The following is a 25,492-nucleotide window of genomic DNA, read 5'->3' as shown; positions in this document are numbered from 1 at the left end:
ATTTACATTGCGAATAATATAAATTAACAGATTGACTACAACTTTGTAGTCCAAAAATTACGTTATAATCAAAATCTTTAAAAGACTATTTTAATATACCTAGATATAATTTTTGCTATTTTAACAGGACCTTCTAAAGACAAGCGCCGTTTTTTAATTTTTTTCTCTCTGACTAAATACTAAGCATTTATAAAAGTAAGATTTTTTACTACCATATGAAATGATAAAACGCTGCGATTTGTATTGAGGGCTAGTAGTTTGTAAAAGTATTTTTTTCATCTTAATACGTAAATGCTCACTAAAGATATTTTCATTTAAATTCCTTTCAGGATTGTTAACTTTTAAATTTGTTCAAGGCATAAATTCTCTTGACTATGTGTGTGTCTGTACATTTAATTAAATCCTGGCAACCGTCAAGTTTAGTGTTATTGTAAAATAACAGTTTTTTTACATGCCTTTCGAGAATAAAGAAACAATACTACAAAAGACAGCTGGAAGCAATGGTAGCTAGTAGTTAACCTGTAATGTGAAAAACAAAATCCAATTTTACAGAATATTGGCATGTAAGGATAGTAAGTATAACAAGCTAAACAAATATGGTTATTTTAAAAAACATCATATTGTGTTTTTATTCATTTAATAATCCTATGAAAGGCAATATAAATCTTACACCACAAGAACAGCTGTTCTGACCGCATTAGATGTTTCACATTCAAAATAACCGTAAGTAATATTGGAATAGCTTTTAATTTTTATTCCTTCGTTCTCTTAAAACTATATTGCTTAACGCTGGAAAAACTATATAATAATATACGCTCACCTTTACAAACTTTATTATTACATACAATGAACGCATCTTTAAAATTATTCGTCGACGAAAAGAGACCGAACATATTGCCGAAGTGACTTTCGGCTATGTTCGCTTGGACGCCGTGTAGCATCTAGCGCGTAGGTATATTATTGTGTGGCCGTTCTTCCTTGTGTCGCTGGCGAAATCTACTTGTTCTAAGAAAATGGCAGATGTTACCAAAGAAGATCTCGAAAAGGAAATCGCGAGTAAGTAAACAATTATACTTTTATAAACATTTACATATTTACGAACTGTGCTCAATTTTTTGTCAAGAATTAAACGAAAAATCACTAAAGCATATCTCGCCCGGGACTCGTGTAATGGCCACCTATAAAATGTTCGAAGGAACTTTGATTGCCCGAATCATTTATTTTGAATATCTCTGATAGTATGGGATCAATACGAAAATGTTTCAAGTAAAAGTTGTTTGCATATGGTATGCGGTTTTTCTTGGATTGACTCCTTCATTTATAGCGTCCTATTTAGGTCTGCCCACTGGTGGTTTATTTTTATGCGACGCGTCCTAATGCACCACGTATGAGACGCCTAAATGGCTGCCTGGAATAAATGTTTAAGTTCTTGGTTAGACGCGCACCTTTGTTTAGATCATCTATTATTTGAAACATTTTGGCGGAAGACGCTCGGTCGATTTATGTTTCGCTAATTTGTGAATGTTTTGTCGATTTATTATTGGACGCCATGTTGCGCGGAATGCGTTCGGAAACGCCGTCGTATAGCTTTTATTGGGTCTCGGCGGGGAATTTAATTTCTTTCTCTTTAAAATGTTTATTTCTGTGTCATAAATCTATAAATCCTATTGAATTCGAACAATCAATAAAAAAAAAACTCTTTGTCATTGCCCAATTTTTGTTTTTGAACTGTAATGTAAACAATATATTATTGTATTAGGGTGACCAGTCATTGTGATTGTGAGGACATAAATTCAAGAACTAATTAAGTTTATATAAATAATCAGTTATATGTACTGATCGTAAATCAGGCTTAATGATGTTTTTGTACTATTATTGAATAAAAATAATACTGAAATTTTTAACTTAGGGGATGTTACTTACGCAGTTATGTCAATGAATTATAATAATATTTTTCTCTGTTAACGCGACTTCACTTTCTAATAAGATACCCTTAGGAACAATTTGTATTCCCAGATAGTAAAAGTAGTATAATAATGTCATAAAGATCGATGCAGTTACTGAGCTGAATATAGGTATCAAACAAACAGACAGACACTTTCGTTGATTTGGATTGTTGTACTGATTTTTGAAGACTGAGTTCTTTGTTTACAGCATCCTATTGTACTCTGCCCACTGGTTTACTTTTATGCGACGTATCCCGATAAACCACAAGACTTTAAATGGCTGCTTTAAATCATCTATTATTTGAAACATTGCAACGAAATACGCTCGGGCGATTTATAGCATTAATTTGTAAGTTAAATTAACTCGGTATATTGACCACCAGAAATCCTCAAAAATGCAAACCTGGCAGAGACCTCCACCAAGAAGGTCATCCAGAAGCTGGAGAAGGTGTTTGACACCGACTTAGCTGATAAGAAGAAGATAATCGACCAGCTGGTCATGGATTATGTGAACAGTAAGGAGTCTGAAGAAGAAGAAGAGGAAGAGGAGGACGAGGAAGAAGAAGAAGAGGTAGGTAGCTTTCAGTAGCTCATTGTATAGATTCACAAAATCGAACACTTGCGTAAAAAATGGGTTGGATAGGGTGTAGGTATGCGAAGTCTCAAGTTCGCTTTATATACCTTTTCCTTACAATTTGTTCTTTTGGTCACTTTTTTCGATGTAAAAAGCTTTCGTTCATTCTTAGCTATTGGTGCAGGCATATTAAAAACGAACACCATACGATACGATAAGTCGTTAAAAAAATCGGTTCTGTCAAACGAAAATAGTTTTTTTTTATTAATTTGACGACATTTAACTTATCTAAGAGATCGCTTGTGAAATCTGCACTTGCCTTTGTAATGTTGCAATCGATCCAGAATCAAATAAAATAGTGTGCGAAAACATATACCTATCTCTTATTAATAAGCCACAGATAATATTTGAGTTAATTATGAATTGTTTTTATCTTGCAGGTACCAGAAAAAAAGCCAGCCAAGAGAGCTGCTCCGCCCACTAAGGCTGCCTCTAAGAAAACCAGAAAAGAAAGTACTGAAGAAGATGAGGAAGATGGCACCAATGAAAGCGAATCTGAGGCGAGTAGAAGTAGTTTGGTAATATAAATATCAAGACCACAGAATTTGCGTATCTTTAAGTTCATTTCACTTGTTTCAATTTCTGAAAACAACAGTATATTTCTTTATTTTTATATTTGTTCATTTTCTTATGCAAAGAATTTTGAATACTATTTTAAAATGTTTTGAACGTATATGGTTAACAAAGCCCAATGACGCCTTTCTCAGTAAACTCATATAGGACTCGGGTGTCCTAAGAACCTACTTTGCAAGTAACCTATTTAAAAATACGCAACAGTGCCATTGAATCATTTGCCTTCTGTACCTTAACTCAACTTATCTGATGTTTTGTTTTAAGAACATTTGTTAATTAAACAGGAAGAGAAAAAGAAGAAGCCTGCACCAAAGAAGGGCAAGAAGAAGAAGGGATCAGAGGATTCCGACAGCGATTGGGGAAAGAGGAAGGAGAAAGCTCCTAAGGCTAAGAAGGTCAGGAACTTTAACTTCTCATTCTCTATTTTTCAGATTAATCCATCGAAACCAGTTGCATACCACACTGTCTTCGTAAACGAAAGATTAGATTTACCATAATTATTAAGTCTCAACGGCAACTCTGAAGTGACAACTCTCTATAAAATAACGCCGCCGGCATAAAGCCGCAAGGCCTTAGTGTGTACACACATTTAGACTTCATGGCTAAAGGCATGTAGTTATCCTCATCTCGCACCCTGTGTAATAAAATCCTACATTCGTAAGCCACCAGAGGGCGACGAAAATTCGTTTGCATAGTGACTTATTTAAAATCATCTATGATATCGTAAAAAATACTATTCTATGGCAGGCTGGTGGTCGCGGGAAAGGCAGCGGCTACACCCGCGCGTATAAACTGTCATCAGCTCTCGCTGAACTAATGGGACAGGAGGAGATGCCACGCCACGAAGTAGTCAAACGCGTCTGGACGATCATCAAGGAGAAGAATCTTTACGACCCCAACAACAAACAGTTCGCCATTTGCGACGACGCTCTCTACAAGGTCATCGGTACGAAGAGATTCCGTACATTTGGAATGATGAAATATCTAAAAACGCATTTTCTCGACGAGTAAATAGACTAATTTTAGTGTATCGTAACATGTAAGACTAAAATAAGTAATACAATATTTAATTATAATACAAAATTAAAAAGAGACTGTAACCAAGTTTCGGTTTCTATACAACCTCTTTTACGGGATTTACTAATTAAAGCATGCTACGCAGGTTTGGTCTTAGTCAATTTAATTTTTTTTGACCAATCTTTAGTCGAAACCGATACTTGGATTGGTAACTATTTAATTATAATGAAAGATAAAATAAATATTGAAAGTACTATTAAGTATTTGTCTTTATAGCGTTTAAATGTAATATATATAAATTAAGTAATGTGGATTTAAAAATTGATAAGTCGACACAATATCTTTGTTGAATGAATTCGTGTTAATCTTAAGTGAGAGGTTACACCTTCATTTCATTAAGTTAGGTTTTGTAAAATCTAAATTTATTTTGAGTTATTAAAATAAATAATTATAAAATTATTTAGGCAGCTGGTTATTCTTATACTATTTATATTATGACATATTGTTTCAGATTTTATCTAAAAAAATATTTCTTTTGTTCATAAAATAATGGTTGTAATGGTGAATGACTCTAAAATAAAATTGTTACCCAAATTTATTTTATAATTTATGTAACAATTTTATTATATTATTATTGGTTTTACAAATATATTTTTTTCCTAAATTTTTTGGCTTTCGCGTTAAGTATATCGGAATTTAAGCTAACCATTTTTATTTTTATTCTGACAAAAACAAACTTTAAAATTATGTGTTAATTTAGTCTAAGGCTTGGACTGCACCACTCCGATTCGTTTTCTAAAGGTAAGTGTAGGCTTCACATATGAAATTGGTTCTTAAAAAACCAAATAGTGATAAATACACCATTAACGTTAAAAACAGAAGCATCCATTAGAATTTGAACTAACGTTAGCAAGTTCTCGTGTTGTCCGAGCCTTTTTCAGAAGCATATTATTAATATATTATTTGCTGAGTGTTTTCTTTATGGAGGCTTTTAATCTAGGACGCTAGATTTAATGATCGGTATGCAAGACCCAGAGGGATAGTTGTAAGGTAAATAAAAGACTTTCAAACAATAAACATACTTTTATTTCCGAATAATCTACTTGAATATTGAACTAGTTTTAAATTTAATTTAAAATAACCGTTCTTCGTTGAAGGTCATTAAATAAAAAAATTATAAGGTGATAGCGCGACATCGACCGTCTATTATAAATATATTCTTTAATTGCGCGGGTTATAGGTACGCGACGGACAAGCGGTTTTACGGTTCTGCCAAGTTATCATATTTAAATTTCCCAAAACGATTAAAACTAAACATTTAAGATTCTATTTGTTGTTTATATTATTTTGAATCCTTATACTCCACACAAAACAGATCTTCGACAATGTACCCTCTACGCACGTTTCGCTCCGAAACCGGAGCATCTTCAGGAAATGTTGACTTTACATTGAATAATGCAATGAGTATAAGGATTGAAGAAATTATAAATTACACCATACAGGTTCTCGCGGAGTATAGCAAAGTAATTTTCATAGTAACGCCTGCTTCTATCCAATACAAAACATTACTGCATTATTTTGCAGATCTGAATTTTATCCTAGATTTTGTTCCAAAATCATGGTCAACCCTGTGCGCCATGTTACCATGACAACATTGACTTAACGGTGTTTATCTTGGACTTTACGAAAACTTTACTTAAATAGAAACATTATTGATGCATTACGATTGACGCAATCGTTGTAATTGGAATTTTGACCAGTTTTTTTTAAACAATGTGTTGAGCCAATAAGGAGCGGGTATTACTTATCATTTAGTATCTATTAATCAATGATTTATCACAGAAAACTTCAAGCATTTGTTAAAGTAACATTGATTTATCCTCTTTGGATGTATTGTCTACTGTTGACAATCCAAGTTTCTATGAAGATTATTGTTTCAAGTTTTTTCAATACATTTTTGTAATGATTTAATATAATAAACATTGTAATATTTTGGCAAACGTATTTATAATAACATCTAATAATAATGGCGTGCAATGAAAATGTAGTCAAAAATATGGCAAATGAAATATCCAGGAATTGCCTAAGCGAGAACGTTATCGTGGATCCAGAATTTGTAATTTATTTGATAGATTTACTTCTGCTGAACCCGAAATACGGCAAGCTGTTCACGAAAACTATATGTAGAAGCAATTTGGAGTTTTTTGTCAAAGAGTGTGTTACCATGCTTACTGGTGAGTTCTTTATATTATGGACATACGACTAGGATATACAAATTGTAAATGAAAACCGATATAATACTTCACAGGCTTTAGAGGTACATTATGTACTGTCTGAAACCTACAACCTAATGGTTTTTGAGTTAAATACTGCCATAGTTCTTACAGAAAGAAATCAGATACAGTCCTAACATCACATGCAAAATTGATATCTTGTGACATCTGTCACTTTATTAGGTACGCGTCGCGTAGCGTAGGTACTATGCACATGTCGGTCTTTTATCTTCAAATATGTCATAAGTAAACACGAATTATTTTAATTCGTTATATATGCTTCTTTGGATTTAATATTTTTACAAGGTGATTCCATATGAAATATATAAATGCATCCTTCAATATTATTTAGTAATTCTGTTACACGTTGTATACTATAGAGTAGATCTTGTCCTGTTGTTGTTTGTTTTGTTGTTGAAATAATTGACGGACCAAGCGGCATGCAGATGGATTGATGGTTAGTGGAAACCACTGACCTCTAATAGCGTACTATAGTAGGTATAATAAAGGTCAGTGTTGGAAACCCACCGCCTATAACAGAGAAACACTTCGCAGGGTATGCGAGATATACGCCCCGCAAAGTATCGCCCTGCGTCCACCGTTGTGGTAATATGAGGTGTAGGTGTTAAGCCACACGTACCCTGTAATAACTGCCTGCCCGCTTGGTGCCAGAAATGAAAATGGCGGTAGAACTTCCCCGGACGAGTTCTATCACAAAAAGTTCTGCTACTAAGTACTAATAAATAATAGTTTAAAAAAACTAAAACGAACTAAAGAATTGAAAATAAATTTTAATAAATTTAAATTAAGAATAGTGTAAAAAATTTCAATAAATATAAATTAATAATAGTATATATAAAAAAATATATATTTTATTGTAAAAAAGCGTGGGGTGCATGGTGTGAATAGTTATAAATATTTTATTGACAGATATGAGTAGAGTGATTATCATTTTGATAATATCTTAAAAAGCACCCCACGCTTTTTTTTAAACAAAATATTTTTTTTTTATTCACACTATTATTAATTTATATTTATTCTTGCGAAGAAGCTTGTTGCTTCGAAAGGTTTCTATAAAAACGGCAAAAATCTACGAAATTATTCTACGTTTGTAGAAAATGCGGCACTAACAATAGAACAAAGGTATTTTAATACACTGAAAATTTTATTATATCAGAGTAGATAGTTGTCAAGCGCAAGTCTATCAAGTATAAAAATAAAAATGGGAGCCCCCATTCAAATTCATTCTATTTTGCTATTTTTTAAATTTTTATATAGGTAGCTATATCAGCAACAGAATTACATCCTCTGTGAAAATTTCAACTGACTAACTATCACGGTTCATGAGATAGGTACAGCTTGGTGACAGACGAACAGCCAGCCAAGTGTCAGCTTTAGTCTCTCGTTTTACTTTTTGGGTACGGAACCCTTATAAAGTGGAAAAGATTATCCACAGGCAGCGAAACATCAATAAACACCCTAAAACTGCAATACACGATGCTGACCAACTACGAAAAACTCCCGACCCTAGTCGAGAGACACCAGGAGTCCATAGAGCAGTGTCTACGGCCCCTGCTCAGCGAGATACTGGATGACGATCCGGAGCTAGAAGACGAACAGGCGTACAAGAAACTGTTCAGGAAGATATCCATTTACATCATACTGTCCAGCGGTCTTGGGAACCCTGGCTCCATCGTGGTAAGTTTAGGTTTCAAAGAACCCACCTCATCGATAGTCAACATTCCACTGCTGGACTTAAAAAACGCCTATCAAAACAAAGCGGATGCGGATTTTATCCTAATTATAAACTAGCGACCCGCCCGGGCTTCGCAAGGGGGCAAAAATTATGTAAGTGTGTATGTAATTTCCCAGGGACTAGGGGATGTGGCTTTCTTTTCTCCATCCACACAAAGATTTGCCCGGTAAAGACCACGCTGGGCAGGCGGGTAGGTCATCGCAGGGCTAGACTGATCGCACCGGCGACGCTGCTGTCCGACACCGGTCTGTGCCATTCATTCAGTCTAGCCAATTTGAAGTGGTTATACCGCCACTTGTCGGTCGCCAGAGCCTCGTCGGCTAGACGGCAGGGTGCACCACGTGCAGGTGAGGTTGGCATTTTGGGAGACTGACTGGTACTTCCTTCCACTTACACCCCACCCTGGAATCCGCTGGAGGCAAGCGGCAAAGGACCGTGTATTGTGATACTCCCTACAAAAGACCTACGTCAGTGGACGTGAATTGGTTGAAATGATGATGATGTACGTAATTTGAATTTGTGTTGTGGACTTTTAGGCGTCCCAGAAGCTACTCGCTCTGCTACTTTTTAAATTTAGTTTTATATTCTAGACGTTAAAAGAAGGGATGGCAGCATTGGAAAGCGTGTTTTCACTGGACGACCTCAAAGTGTTCGTGACTCTACCTAGATCGGAGAAAATTCCGCAGCTTAACGAATTGATGCAGATCACCTCTGGAGTCCGGCTGTTCAACAGAGACTGCAAAAAAGGCGGCGAAGGCATACCTGATCGTAAGTCTATCTGGTTTTTTCGACTGTTAAAAGTAATTTTACATTTTAATTAAAATAAATAAATCGCCATCTAGCTCAAAAGTAAGCGTAGCTTGTGTTATGGGTACTAAGATGACTGAAGAATATTTTTATGAATAATTTACATAAATACTTATAATAAACGTCCCCCCGATGTCGTCGGGCCCTGGGGCTCATCTCATGGCGAGCTTTCGCGCTCGCCCCACTCGCCCGGTGACGGCAACCCCTCGGGTGGTTATCGGCAAGTGTCCATCCGAAAATCTAAATATAATATACTGAGACGCTGAAAAACATCTTAATATTTGTTATTAGATACCTACTGGAGACTACTTTTTTTAATGGATATTATCCACAAGCGAACAAGGCACGTGATCTTAGGTGATTACCGCAGCTCATCATATCAACCCATTACTGACCCACTATTGGGCACGCAGTGGCGTGCTCAAGATGATTGACCAGGGTAGGTATAAAGCTGGAAAATAATATAAAAGGGAAAAATCCTCGTCTTATTCGAGTTATATGAAATTTTAAGGATACGCAGTGCATTTGAGCTTATACGAAATGCACGCCATTAAGGGCACGGGTCTCCTCCCACAATGAGAATTGTCCACCACGCTGGCCCAGTGCGGATTGGTGGACTAGCCTAGCCAATATCCTTTGGGGAACCGATACCTGGCACTCACCTGTACATTTTGAGTGCGTTTTTAACTTATGCAATATAACTTTTCGTAGTGCCAAAACAGCATAATGTATCACTTGCTTTAACGGTAAAGGAAAACATGACAAATGACATAGCTGAGGATTCTCCATGACGTTATCAAAGGTGTGTGAAGTCCAATCCGGAATCCAAAATATATCCAGTACGTAGTACGAAGCAGGCGTTACTTTGCTTTGGAATTCCATGATATGTTATGAAAATTAAGCTTACATTACTTTCAATGCACGCATACCTTATTTCACTTAATATCCTCTACGCATGTTTCGCTCCGAAACCGGAGGGTACATTGTTGAAGATCTGTTTGACGTGGAGTATAAAGATTGAAGAAATTATAAACCCTGCTTTCTAAGTCCCGTGCCTAAGGCCGTGGTTACGATTACCACAACTGGAAAATGTTTGTGTGATTAACATGAATGTTTTTCAGTGTCTGGGTGTTTATATGTATATTATAATGAAATCTTTGAGATGTCTCTCAATAAGTTCAAAGTTTATATAAAACGTAAGCTTACAGGAAGATCCTATTGTAACTTTAAACGATAAAAAAACTAGGATGTGAATTGCTCTAACTTCATAGCCTAATAAAAATTTACTGTGAGATGGTGATAACAAAAAAAAATGTACCCGGCTAAGTTTGTTGTGGGCTCTTCCTAGACCAGGGCGCCTTTGGAAACCTCGCAGCTTTATGTTTAAGTTGGCGAACGAAGTTATCACAATCCCCGTCCAATTATGTAAACATATTATATGTACGAACGCTTCATAAGTGTATGTGATAGGCCTACATGAAGAAAGAAATTTTGAATTTAAAAAAAAAAAAAAAAACTATTTATATAACCTATTCATAAACATATTCACCAGTCATCTTAGTACCCATAACACAAGCTACGCTTACTTTGGGGCTAGATGGCGATGTGTGTATTGTATTCTATTTCGGGATAAGACCTGTAGTGGGCCGGCCGGTAATTGGTTGAAGAATTGTTTCAGTGCCATTCAATATAATCGACGCCGGTAAAGCGTGCATGGCGTCTCTCTCGCATTCACTCATAGCAGCCATGCAGAGAGTGAATTCACTCACCACGGCTATCGCTGATACCATTACGATCAAAGAAGACGAAGGGATCGTGGGCGTTGACGTACCGCCCAACTCGGGCTTGACTGAGTAAGTGTCGCAGAAAATAGCTTGTTTTTTGTTTGATAGTATTAATTGACCAAGCAAATTCAAATTCAAAATTTCTTTATTCATGTAGGCCTATCACAGGCACTTATGAAGCGTTCATACATATATGTTTACATAATTTAAACGGGATGGTGATAACTTCGTTCACCAACTTAAACCTGTAGCTACGAGGGTTCTAAACGCGCCCTGGTCTATGAAGAGCCCACAACAAACTTAGCCGGATTATTTTTTTTTTGTTATCACCATCTCACAGTTTATTTATATTAAGCTATGAAGCTATTAAGCTAGATCAACCAATCATCACACTCAAGCTTTTCATCGTTCAAGTAATTCGTAATATAAAATAGGATTTTTCTGTAAACTTTGAACTTATTGAGAGACATCTCAAAGATTTCATTTGGTAATTTGTTATAAAATAATATACAATTGCCCTTGAATGAATTTGCAATTATGTGTAGCCAAGTAAACTGCACAACGAGTTAAATTTTGCTTCTAACATTTATATTGTTACAGTGCGTTTTCTTTTAAAATTTTGTTACATTTTTATGGGCACAAATTAAATTTTCAAATATGTACTGAGCAGATGGCTCAACTGAAAACCATCGCCTAAGTATAAACAGAGTAGCACTTCACAGGGCGTGCAAGGGCGTGCTGCAATGCCGCCCTGTGTCCATCAATTCGAGGTGGCCTGTAGTTACACCAACCAAGCCCTTCAGACCGGAATACAGCATTGCAACAATACTGTTTAGCAAATTCGAAAAACGAACGTTAATTTTTTAATTTCATCCAAATGTTATGAGCGCTATATCATCTCATAATAACACTCAACCCGATCAATTTCCATTTACGAAACTTGTTAGCCTCACCGCGAAGTTCTAAAATAACTACGTATTTTGGTCCCATCTCGGGCGCCAATTGACCATAAGTGATAACCATTAATATTTTTTTTATTTTCTTTCATTCACTGTCTCTTAAGGGCCCGACCGTCCGTCTCGCTGTCACAAACACAGCGAGCAATTTAAAAGCAATTAATGGAAATTAAGCTTTATTTGCTATGCTCCGCAAATTAAGCTTGATTCGTCATAAATTGTTTTAGAAAATCAGAAGAAACTGTATGGTGTTATTTATAATTTCTTCTAACTTCTTCCCTCTTCTAACCCTCCGAATGAATGTATGATCCGGTTTCGAAGCGAAAGTGATGATTTGATTTTTATTTTCGCGGAGTATAGCAAATTAAGCTTAATTTTTATATTTTTTTTTATATACTACGACAATACACACATCGCCATCTAGCCCCAAAGTAAGCGTATCTTGTGTTATGGGTACTAAGATAGCTGATTTATATTTTTATGAATATAATACACATTAATACTTATAATATACATATAAACACCCAGACACTTAAAAACAATCATGTTCATCACACAAACATTTTCCAGTTGTAGTAATCGAACCCACGGCCTAGAACTCAGAAAGCAGGGTCGCTGCCCACTGCGCCAGTCGGCCGTCGTATAATAATATATCATGGAATTCCGCAAAGTTACGCCTGATTCTATCTAATATTTAATGCAATTTATGAAGTCGTCAAAATAACAAGCTAGCCGGCTAAATAAATAAAATAAAACATATTGCACTTAGGATAGCTACATTGAATGAGATAAAATTAAATTAAATTTATTTATGTAAATGTATACTCAGTATTAAGGCAAGCAGGATGACTAATAATATTTTTTTATCCAGAAAAGACTACAACCAAATTTTCGAACTGTTAGCCTTCAACCGTCAATACGAAGTGTACATACGCAAACTCCTAGCCGACGTGGAGACGATGGAGCAAAATGGCGCCCAAGATGTGGAGAGGATAAAGATGGTTCTAGAAGAAACGCACACAGCTGTGAAATACAAGGCCGCTGTGCCCGTGGCCACAGTTTTTGTGAGTCATTATTGCGCGCTTTCACTAAACCTAGGTGTAAGGACGTGTCAATGATACACCAGCGTTAGGCATGTACTGACTTTATTCTTATAACTATGCACCTCATACAATATTTATTATTAACCCACCCTCACATCTTTCCCCTTAAAAATAAACTAAAAATTAACAATCACTCTCACCTTGCTCTTTCCAAAATTAATTAAATTGCAAATCAATCAAATAATCATTTCATCACAAAATGCATTTGAGATTAATTAAATCGTAAAGATTTTAAAGACAAATTTACATTACATACAAACTTTTTCAGCAAAATTCTAGTGTAAAAATACAAAATCAATAAACACATTAACCTTATTACATCAATAACCTTATTTTTTATCCATGAATTTAAACTCAATATTGAACTTATATCAAATTTACCACATATATAATAATATTTTTCTTAACTATTATATTATGCACATTTTCGCCATAAAGCTCCTTATTCCAAGCCAGACTGGTAGTTACGTAAACCCCCATCTATCCGGAGGCCTCACTGTCCTGCCAGAACGAGACACATAATTATTCTCTATCGTACCTGTACGCATATTTTGAGTTTGGTAAGGTTCTACGTTAACATCTTTATTTAAGCCTATATCGTCATACTCAAACCCATAGTGAAGCGTGTCTTGTCTTTCCGGCCTATCTACCGTAATATGTCGCCTGTTACGAACTAATTTTTTGCCTTTTGAATTTGTAACTTCATACGATCTATTATTCAAAACGCGGGTTATTGTACCTGGTATCCATCTTTTAATATTTAAATCATAAATCCTTACTTTTTGTCCTACAATTAATTTTTTTAAGTTTTTAGCATTCCGATCATAATAAAATTTTTGTTCGTCCTGTCTAGTTAATAATTTATGTCTTATGTTTTCGTGTACTTTTGGCTTTAACAATTTTTTTGATATGGGCAAAATGCTTCTTAACTTCCTACTCTGTAGTAACTCTGCCGGCGAAGGTAACTCTAACGATAATGGTGTATTTAAATATTCCAATATAGCTAAACGGTAATCAGACCCCGTTTCTTTAGTTTTAATCATTATATTTTTTACCGTCTGAATAGTACGTTCTACTTGTCCGTTCGATTGTGGATAGTGAGGCGAGGAAGTTACATGTTTGAATCCCCATTCCATGGCAAACTCTTTAAAGAAAGTTGAGTTATATTGGGGCCCGCAATCAGAAATCACCACAGTTGGAATTCCATAATGGCAAAAAATATTTTTTAAACATGTTATTATATGCATAGAATCAGTATACTGTAGTTCCACTATTTCAAAAAATTTACTATAGTAATCTACTATAATTAAATAATTGCCACCCTTTAGTTGGAACAGGTCAGTGCCAACTTTAACCCACGGACTATCTGGAATTTCATGAGGCTGCAATTTTTCTTTTTGATTCAATTTCTTATGCGCGAGACAAACATCACAATCATTTATTACATTTACTATGTCATTATTAATGCCTGGCCAAAATATAGTTTCTCTAGCCCTTAACTTAGTTTTTTCCAACCCCATATGACCAATATGTACTCTACTTAACATTTCTTTTCGTAATGATTTGGGTACCACAACCCTTTCATTTTTCCAAATAAGACCATAAGCAAACGACAAATCCTCCTTATATTTCCAATATGGTTTCACTATATCCAACACAGCATTTTTTTCGACCGGCCAACCCTTTTTAATGTACTTTGACAGCTGTTTTAATTCACTATCATTCTCAGTGGATTTTTGTAACGCAGCAAACTGTGCGTTTTCAAAATATTGCGTAAGCGCCGATGCCGCATCCCGCGTGACGGCACACACCTCGTCATAAAGACTGTCTTGACTCGAGTGAACGGTCTCGGCAGGTTCATAAGCGCGCGATAATGCGTCGGCAATATAAAGGTGCTTGCCAGGCTTGTAGACTAACTTAAATGTATAGCGTTGCAAGCGTAACAACATTCTTTGTAAACGCCCAGGAGCATCTGTAATTGGTTTCTTTATTATACTTATGAGTGGCTTATGATCGGTTTCAATAATAACATTCGTTTTCCCATAAATGTACGCATAAAACTTCTCGCATGCAAACACACAAGCAAACAGTTCTTTCTCAATTTGTGCATATCTCTGTTCAGCCTTAGTTAGCGCCTTGGACGCATAACATACCGGTAAATTATTTTGCATCAAGCACGCACCCAAGCCACTCTTACTCGCATCTACTGATATAACTATTGGTTTATTGACATCATAATATTGTAACACAGGGCGACTAGTCAAACAATGCTTAATATCCCGAAAACATTTCTCATGCCTTTCGTTCCAGTGCCAATCAGTTTCTTTTCTTAATAACTCTCGTAATGGAAGTACCTTATCCGATAGATTAGGAATAAAATTACCTATGTAATTAACTAAACCTAAAAATCTTTCCACATCCTTTTTATCATTAGGGATCGGCATTTTTGTAATCGCCGTGATATGACTGTCATCAGGATACAGGCCATTTTTTGTTATCCTGTGTCCTAAATATTTTATTTCTTCCAAACCAAACTTACATTTCTTTTCATTTAATTTTAAATTAATTTTCCTACATCTTTCTAACACTCTTCTTAACCTTTCATCATGTTCTTCTTTATTTCTACCATAAATTAGCAAGTCATCGATATACATGCACACTCCTTCTATGTCATCAAAATTTTCTATCATTTTTTTATGAAAGACTTCTGACGCTGAACAAATTCCATAAGGCATTCGCAAGAACTTGTATCTACCAAAAGGAGTGTTGAATGTGCAGTACAAACTACTCTGTGCATCTAAGAAGATATTCCAAAATCCTGAAGAAGCATCTAGCGTACTAAAATACCTAGCCCCTGATAGTCTCGATAGAATTTCATCCAAAGTCGGCAGTCTAAAATGTTCCCGTTTAATAACCATATTTAGTTCCTTGGGATCTAAGCATATACGCAGATCGCCATTAGGTTTTTTAACCACAGTAATACTGCTAACCCAGTCCGACGGCCCTTCAACCTTAGCAATAATTTTCTTAGTTTGCATTTCCTCTAACTTTTTCCTCACATCCTCCTTTAAAGCAAACGGTAATTTTCTAGGTGCATGCACCACAGGAATAGATCCCTCCTTTAAATGTATTTTATATTGACCCGGTAAGCACCCTATTCCTTGAAACACATCTTTAAAATTCGTTACAATATCCGGTTTGCAATCAACGGTTTGTATCGACATGACACGTCTCACTACGTCTAGTTCTGTGCAAGCATAACGTCCTAATATCGGTACAGACTGAACATCAGCTATCTTAAATTCGAGCATATAATTCTTTACTTTATAAATCACATTTAAATATATCTTCCCTACGACGCATATGCTTGCACCAGAATAACCATTTAATCTCGTGTGTGTTTTTAATAAACAATCCTGTGGTATTTGCAATTTTTTCAGATAATATAACGGTAAAACATTAACATCTGCCCCCGTATCTAATTTAAATTTAATCAACGTGCCACAAATATTTAAGCTAAGATTCCAATCACTGTTATTTAATGAATATATTACCTTATCATCAGAGTCCTCAATATAATTCACCCCACAAACCCGGGCAAAATGATTCATCCTTAAACACCGCGCACACTTTTGGCCATAGGCTGGGCACTCAAACTTTTTATGCACTATTCCACAATAACTACACTGATTATTCGAACCCGCAACCGAACGCCAATGGCTCGCGCCACGGCCTCTGGTCGGCAGGGGGCGCTCGCGCGGCCCAACAGCGCGCTAGGAACGCGACTCCGCGCGATCGCCGCGCCCTCCACTCCATCGCTCGAACTTCGCTGCGTCGTCGGGTACCTGGCTTCTTATTTGTCCTCGTGACGATGATATCTTCGACTTTACAAGTGCAACGTGATTTTGCATTTGTTTTACTTGATGAACATTATGCATATCTTCTCTTTCAGGCTTAATCTTCTCCGAATAGGTCCGGGATGCCACGGCAGCACGGCAAATATCCATCGCCTTTTTTAGTGACAGGTCATCCTCTCTTAATAACCGTTCACGAATGGCTGCACTTGAAACGCCACACACCAGCCGATCTTTGATCAGTTCGTCGTGCAAATCACGAAACTCACAATTTTGAGCTAATTTTCCCAACTCAAACACATACTGCTCGATAGATTCGTTGTCACGTTGATCACGAATAAAAAATCTATGACGTTCAACCGTTACGTTTCTTTTTGTTTTGAATTGTTCATCCAACTTTTTCCATATGTTTTCAACAGTCGTGCATTTCTCTGGCAGTTGATCTAAAATTTCTCGACACTGCTCACCCACCACGTGCAATAAAATGTTCACCTGTATTTCCAATGATTTTTTATTTATTTCACACGCTTTACTGTATATTTCATAACTTCTTTTCCACTTGATCCATTTGTCATGAATGTTATTTGCGTCCGATGCATTTTTGTCAAAACAAAACGAAGACGGCGGCGTCAATATACTTTCCATGTTTCCAGAGTTTTCTACTTTAATGTTAATTTCCCGACTGCGCCATGTAAGGACGTGTCAATGATACACCAGCGTTAGGCATGTACTGACTTTATTCTTATAACTATGCACCTCATACAATATTTATTATTAACCCATCCTCACACTAGGCATCGCCTAAATGGAATGCTTATAATTTAGGCGATGTCTATAGAAAAAAAACATTTCACAAAACTTAGGCTGCATCACCACCAGCAGGTGAGATTACTTGTAGTGCAATTTAAAAAAAGCGACTTTCGTACTGCATTTTCTCGCTCGCAATCGAGGAGTCGTTTCCGAGTATGTAAATACTTAAACAACGGAGTAAAATATATTTTATATGCATGGAATAAAAACTCAAATTTGCACTGAAATGAAATCCGAAGTACGCGATTTAAGACTCAAACAGAACAATAAGGCCCCTTTGACTTTAACGATACACTCGTAGTTTGATATGCGAAAACGAGTCTTCGATTGCGAGCGAGCAAGTGAGATTTTTTTTAAGTCAGATTGTGTATTTTGTGAATTTTTTTTAGAGGGCTCGCTATAATCGATACCAAAACTTTATTTTTTTTGTGCCTTGTCTGTATCTTGGCCGCTATACATTTTTTAAGAGAGTTAATACATTTTACGTATCAGCCATCCGGAGCTTAGTTAAATCTCTAAACAATGATAGATTTTAATGATAATTTCAGCCGCTCTTCAAAAAGCTCTGGCGTGTTTGGCGGTCAATGCAGGACGTGATGTTCCTGCTCTCAACAGTCAACCGCCTCATGACCGTGCTGGCGAACATCAAAGAGCAGATGAAGGTACCCTACGCGCTCATAGAAAAAATGCTCGAAGGAAAGAGCGTGGTAACCGATCAGGTATTAAAATTTGCGACTTGATTTCACAGTCAGAAATATGGCCCAATATGGTCGTGCATATTGGGCCATACATAATTTATACAACGTGTAACGTAATTACGAAATAATATTGAAGGATGCATAAGTATATTTCATAAGGAATCATCCTGTGTAAATATAAAATCCAAAGGAGCATATTTATTTATCCATACAAACGAATTCTAAACATTCTTAGTGTTTACTTACTTATGGCAACCCTATTGAAGATAAAAGACCGACACGCGCGTACTACCTACGCTACGCAACTCGTAGTACCTACGCTACGCAACGCGTATTACATAAAAAAGTGACAGGAGTCACAGGAGACACATAATTTTTAATTTTGTATGTGATGTTAGTCGCGAAGTTGAAGTGGCAATGGGCGGGGCACATAGCTCGGAGAACCGATGGACGTTGGGGTCCAAGGTGTTGGAGTGGCGACCCCGCACCGGTAAACGCAGCGTTGGTCGACCCCCAAGCATGTGGACAGACGACATCAAACGAGTCGGGAGCCGTTGGATACAAGCGGCCCAGAATCGTTGGGCGTTTGGAACGCCCTACAAAAGACCTATGTCCAGCAGTGGACGTCAATTGGTTGATCTGATGATGATGTGATGTAAGGTCTGTATCCGATTTATTTCAGTGGAAACTATTAGGTTTTGTTTTCACAGATAAGTCTCAGATACAGTACACAATGTACGGTGTACCTCTAAATCCTGTGAAGTATTGTTTCGGTTTTACACGGTACACGTTGCACGTTGTTGTTTAATGTATTAGTAATTGATAAAAATGTATTATGGAAATAAAGAGGCTATAATAATAATAAAATAACGTTTAAATGTTGATGTTGTATATAATGTAGGTAAAAACACGATTACAAAAATAAATAAATAAATAAATAATAAATATACACATCGCCATCTAGCCCCAAAGTAAGCGTAGCTTGTGTTATGGGTACTAAGATAGCTGTTGAATATCTTTATGAATGTAATACAAATAAATATTTATAATATACAGATAAACACCCAGAGACTGAAAAAAATCATGTTCATCACACAAACATTTTCCACTTGTGGGAATCGAACCCACGGCCTAGGACTCTGAAACCAGGGTCGCTGCCCACTGCGCCAGTCGGCCGTCAAAAATGACATAATTATAATTACAACTTCGGCAGTGGCGTGCGCGGGGTTTTCGACCAGGGTATGCATAAAGCAGGTAGATGGCATAAAATGGAAAAATTCCCCTCCAATACGAGTTATATAAAATAATTTTGGTATGCAGTGCTTTCGTGCATGTACGAAGTGCACGCCACTGAACTTCGGTTCATCATCATAATCTTATCAACGTATTACCGGCTCACTACAGTGCACGGGTCTCCTTCCATAATGAGAAGAAATTTAGGCTGTGGTCCCCCACGCTGGCCTAGTGCGGATTGGTGGACTTCACATTATGGAGAACTCTCAGGCATGCAGGTTCTCTCACGATGTTTTCCTTCACCGTTGAATCAAGTGATATTTTGTTTGCTTGAAACGCACGTAACTTAGAAAAGTTAGAGGTGCGTGCTAGAATTCGAACTCGGCCTCCGGAAAGGTTAGTGGAAGTCCTGGGCTATCACCGCTTCTTTATATCAACTTCGGGTATATCAACACGATCCAATAAACAACTGATAATATTTTTGCCATAACAGGAAAGAATGTGCGAGCCAGTCAGCGTGAGAGAAAGATTATCCCTTGGCTCACTTACGTTCCTGTGCCGTGACAGTTTCAGTGAAATAAGTGAACGGAACGTTAAGTTTCTGGGTTTCTGTGCGTTGTGCCTCAGTGTTGGTGCGTTGGTGCCCAGCAACATGAAAGTTGGTTTAATCAAGTCCCAAGGGTCTAGATACGGATTCTGCAGTGTCAAAATGGCGGCGCGGTTCAATAAGGAACCACAGAGGCAAGTCGAAGTTTGCTCATTAATTTATCCGTTTTAAAACTCACCGCAAAGTTCTGGAATGTCTTTCTGGCTACCGGTTTATCCCACCTATACTATGATATAAACTTGGACTTAGATGTTTAACATTTAATGTTAATTCTATTTTATAGTCAAAGTCAAAGTCAAATATTTCTTTATTCAAATAGGCACATATATGGCACTTTTGATGCGTACATTACATGTAAAATATGACATAGAAGTGAGTTGATGGCGATAACTAAATTCGTCATCTTAAAACTAAAGCTACGAGGGTTCCAAACGCGCCCTGGTCTAAGAAGAAGCCCACAACAAACTTAGCCGGTTGTTATTTTTTTCTGTTATCACCATCTCACATTGTCACTTAAAACGATCAAGAAGCAAGCTGAAGAGCAATAATTTACATCCAAGCATTTTTATCGTTGACGTAGTCCTTAATACTATAATAGGACTTTTCTATAAGCTTACGTTTAATACAAACTTTTTCAGAGACATCTACAAGATATGAACTGGTAGTTTATTGTAAAATTGTATATAATTTCCTTTAAATTAATTACTTATTTTATGTAGTCTAGTATAAGTAATTCATTTAAAGAAAATTGTAAAACCTTATTAATTAGTAAAAAATTTTTAGACATTTATTTTGTAATGCAGTTATTTTTGAAAATGTAATTAATTTTGAAATTATTCGCAAGCGTTGTGAAAACCTCTAATATGCTAAACATTCACTTAGCTCACAACGTAGAAACTTTGACAAGAAAAAATGTATTAGCTAGTGATTTTCCTAAATAAATAAATAAATGATGTTACGTACTAGGGTTCAAGTATTTAGTACTAATAATAGTAGGAGTATTTATGACAGAGCTCGTCCGGGGAATTACTGTCGCTTATTTCTGTGTTTCTATGTATATTATACATTAACGAACTTATGAGTTTCTTTCAATGGTTCATTAACGAAGTCATGAATAATAATAATAATAAATATACTACGACAATACACACATCGCCACCTAGCCCCAAAGTGAGCGTAGCTTGTGTTATGGGTACTAAGATGACTGATGAATATTTTTATAAATAATATACATAAATACTTAGAATATACATATAAACACCCAGACACTGAAAAACATTCATGCTCATCACACAAACATTTTCCAGTAGTGGGAATCGAACCCACGGCCTTGGGCTCAGATAGCAGGGTCGCTGCAAACTGCGCCAATCGGCCGTCAGAATCGTTCGTAAAGAATAATGAAAAGTCATGGATTTCTTTTCATTATTCTTTACGAAGTCATGAATTTTTTTCAAAGGGACTGTAACGAAGTCATGATGTTTTTTTTTATGTTTCAGCCAGCAACTTATGAATTTCTTTTAATAGTATAGTCAAAATATAGTCACAGATCAGACTTTAAGTATAAGTATTAATAATTACAAACTAAAATTAACATTTACAATAAATATAAGCCGTCTAACTGTTCACTTATGGGCATGGTACCCAAAATGTTGGCGCTATTGCCCCTTTGAATTGCAAATTGCTAATTTTAATGGTTCAATAACTGGGTGATGATTTTTTTCAAATGTACATTAACGAGATCATATATTTCTTTTAATGGAATCATTAGAAATCAAAGAAATTGAAAATAAATTCATGACTTCGTGACTGTATAGGCACGAAGTTGTGAATCTCTTTCATAGGTACATTAACGACGTCATGAATTTCTTTTAAAGGACATTAACGACGTCATGAATTTCTTTCAAAGGTACATTAACGAAGTCATGAATTTCGCAAGAAACAACCCCCACGTTATTAACCTATTGAACATATCCGAGGAGATGAGCAGATTGAGGCACATCGAGAATCTTGTTGTTAAGGTCGTTCCAAAGAGTGAGTACATAGCACAGCGCATAAGGTGACAGGACAGCAACTATTATGTCGAGAATAATTTTGAGCTGCATGGGAATTAAAAAGGCAGAGTCGTTGCCCTTGAAAACTAACTACCTATAGGCTATAGAAGTCCCATCAAAAGCTTAGGGTAGCCCAGAGCAACATTTCTATTGCCGGGTTAGGAAATTTGCAGTGTCCACCCCCGTGCCCCGGAGAACACGTTATTCCGTCGGTTTAAAGCGTGATGGGTTATTGCTCTAAAACTACGCTATAGGAGACGAGACTGTACCAGTCTTTTTTTTAAGTTATTACTATGAAAAAGGTGTTCAAAGTGCTCCTATAATTAGTATAACAAAGTAACGTGAATCATTATCTCCTAAGATAGAGGAGGTCTGTTTCTTGTGGTCAAAGTCGAAGTCAAAGTCAAAGTCAAATATTTCTTTATTCAAATAGGCACATATATGACACTTTTGATGCGTACATTACATGTAAAATATAACATAGAAGTGTGTTGAGGGCGATAACTAAATTCGTCAGCTTAAAACTAAAGCTACGAGAGTTCCAAACGCGCAATGGTCTAAGAAGAAGCCTACAACAAACTTAGCCGGTTTTTTTTGTTATCACCATCTCACATTGTCGCTTAAAACTATTAAAGAAGCAACCTGGTTGGAGCAATAATTTACACCCAAGCATTTTTATCGTTGATTTAGTCCTTAATACTATAATAGGACTTTTCTATAAGCTTACGTTTAACCACTCACTTACTGATGATGACGTTGACAGATGTTTTATTCCGCAGAGCAAATATACGACAAAGACGTACAGACAGAAGTTCATCCCATAGATAGTTACATCGAGAAGAACTATACGCCAAACTTATGGGAGTGGAAGAGAAGGGCTTGCCAACTGGTTTGTTATTTGTAAATTTAACTAGCGTACCCAGCCCGCTTTGCCGGACTAGATTTTGCTTTATTTTATTTAAACAATAAACTTAAATCATTAAATTTTTAATTTAAGTCTCATAATATATTAAATCATTTATTTCTCTCCGTATTCATTCTCTTCTATTCTCTTCTCGAGCGGGTGAAGATCATTACCTACACCCAAGTACACCCAACAATAGAATATATTCTTAGTAAATAAAAGCTGTATTTGACAGTTTGACAGTTCAAAAATAGGAGTGCTCCGATCGTCACCAAACTTTACAGGATTACTCGCCAGGTCAATCCGGAGATTCCCTGAAAGTTTCATTGAAATCGGTCCAGCCGTTTCGGAGCCTATACGGAACATACCCACACACTTTCTCTTTTATATATATAGATAATCTATACTTATAATAAAACTGCAACTGGAAGATTTCTGTGCATATAATAGGTGTATGGATGGATGGATGTTTGATACGCTTTAACGTCACAACGAATGAACCGATTTGGCTAACATTTGGCAAAGGTACCTACAATATAGTCTGGTATAGCTCATAGTCTTCTTTTTATCCCGGAAAAGCAAATAGCTTCTACAGGATAACACCGCTATTTTTTCCCAATTTGTCTTTCAAAATCCGCGCAACGGTTTTAGATTGACGTGGTTTTTTGGATAGGTATAATTGACGTGTTTTTTTTTTAAGTCGACTTATTCGCGGACGAAGTCGCGCGTGTTCGCTAGTCCTTAATATTATAATAGGATTTTTCTATAAGCTTACGTTTAATATAAACTTTGAACTTATTAAGAGACATCTTAAGAATTTCATCTGGTAATTGTTTATAAAATGATATACAATTACTCTTATTAGCTCGTTTCATTATTTGTGAGTTAAGACCGAAATTTTCGAACGTACAACTATTTTCTGTTATCTTTCAGGCCACCATAGTGAAGTGCCAGACCCACTCGACTCAGACCAACTATAGCCACTTGCGTTCAGAGACGCACACCCAAACCGTCCATCCGCGGGACAAGAGCCTCCAAACGAAGAGGGATGCGGGGGTCAACACCAATCCACATGACGTGTTCATCTGGGGTTTGAGAGGACAGATCGGTTACGGGCAGCATTCCATGAAGTTATGGGGCATTCATGCGGAGAAGAAGAAAGGTAGGTTACCACTCTACCGGCAGAGACGTGGCGCTAAGCGATTTAGCGTTCCGGTACGATTTCGCGTAGAAACCTAGCTAGTTAAAACAAATAGGTACTTGCTAGTTAGGCAGATAGACGATAGGATATAACATCCTAAAAAATAAATAAGTATAATTTTCAACAATTAAGAAAATGAATCTACCCCAACAATGGGATGGCTGAGTTTTATAATCTCCACACAGTTTTTCAAAGTCACAAAGGACAAGTCGTGACACAGCTGCACAAAAACAATCAAAAATGTTTATATTTTCCTTGTTTTTTTTAAATACCCTCAGGCAATCAGGTTTCCTCGCCATGTTTTACTTCACCGTTCAAGCAAGAGAAATTTCAATTGCTTAAAACGCACATAACTTAGATAAGTAAGAGGTGCGTACTGGGATTCGAACTCGGACCCTGAAATTAAAGTCCAACTCCTTAACCAACTGGGCTTTCACCGCTTAAGAAAAGAAAAGTAATAATTCAATAGTTTTTTTTTTCTCCGCAGCTCAACTCTTCACAGAATGCGAATGGCCGTGTGTATCGCCAGATAACAAGAACACCAAAGATGTCGAATGTCTTGATACTTTGATGTAAAAATAATTAGATACAAATAAATATTATTGTAGTTTCCGAATTTTGTCTTAATTTTTCATAATACTATAATATAATTGAAAAGATTGCATGAACCAAACAAGCGTTTTTAAAATCATTTATTTTTTAATTATTTAAACTCTTTATTTGTACACCACTACCTACACAGTTACGAAAATAAAGGGCGTATAGAGTGAAACACAAAGACGAGTAGAATACAAGGCGGCCTTATCGCTTAGAAGGGACAAAAGGATAAATATTTTTAAGAATCAAATTGGTAAGCACTATTCCACATAACTTTAGGGATTTATAAAATATATATATTATTATTTTTGGTCTTAATTTTTTGTTTCAACTTTAATTTAATTTTTACTTTTCGTTCAATTTAATTCCAAGTTGTGTGCACATACTCTGGGTTTTAACTAAGAACAAAACTGGTTATTACTTATTTTTAGATCTACCTTTAGTTATGATATATGTACCTGTTTTGTGTACCTAACAATTAATAAATAAATAAGCGATCTCTGCCAGGCAACCTTAGGATTGGGACAATAAGAGCTAAGTATTAAATCAGAGAGATCATGTTTGTTCATCGCTTTACTTTGTTTGCATCCTATGTATCCTTCTAACAGATTCATGGATTTGAGGGAAAGTATATTGAATTAATGCCGGTTAGATAGTGCTGATGCGTTGGACAGACGAAACAAACGAG

General features: G+C 36.3%; 2 protein-coding genes across 2 annotated transcripts; both read left to right on the top strand.

The window, feature by feature from the left end:
* Window positions 1–923: 923 nt before the first annotated feature.
* On the top strand, window positions 924–4,629 carry LOC120634384 (upstream activation factor subunit spp27). Its single transcript, XM_039904907.1, has 5 exons — window positions 924–1,056; window positions 2,330–2,517; window positions 2,961–3,080; window positions 3,438–3,548; window positions 3,901–4,629. Exons 1-5 carry the CDS (start codon window positions 1,014–1,016, stop codon window positions 4,162–4,164), a joined length of 726 nt encoding a protein of 241 aa, XP_039760841.1. The 5' UTR covers window positions 924–1,013; the 3' UTR covers window positions 4,165–4,629.
* Window positions 4,630–6,091: 1,462 nt separating this feature from the next.
* Window positions 6,092–24,783, top strand: LOC120634064 (cilia- and flagella-associated protein 206). Its single transcript, XM_039904460.1, has 11 exons — window positions 6,092–6,404; window positions 7,900–8,141; window positions 8,790–8,967; window positions 10,685–10,859; window positions 12,618–12,810; window positions 18,062–18,232; window positions 19,938–20,185; window positions 21,958–22,082; window positions 22,882–22,991; window positions 23,940–24,168; window positions 24,695–24,783. Exons 1-11 carry the CDS (start codon window positions 6,197–6,199, stop codon window positions 24,781–24,783), a joined length of 1,968 nt encoding a protein of 655 aa, XP_039760394.1. The 5' UTR covers window positions 6,092–6,196.
* Window positions 24,784–25,492: the final 709 nt, after the last annotated feature.

The sequence above is a fragment of the Pararge aegeria genome, chromosome 23 (assembly GCF_905163445.1).
Source record: "Pararge aegeria chromosome 23, ilParAegt1.1, whole genome shotgun sequence".
Classification (NCBI taxonomy): Eukaryota; Metazoa; Arthropoda; class Insecta; order Lepidoptera; family Nymphalidae; genus Pararge; species Pararge aegeria.
Note: the sequence above shows the minus strand (reverse complement) of the source record. Positions and strands in the feature narration are given on the sequence as shown.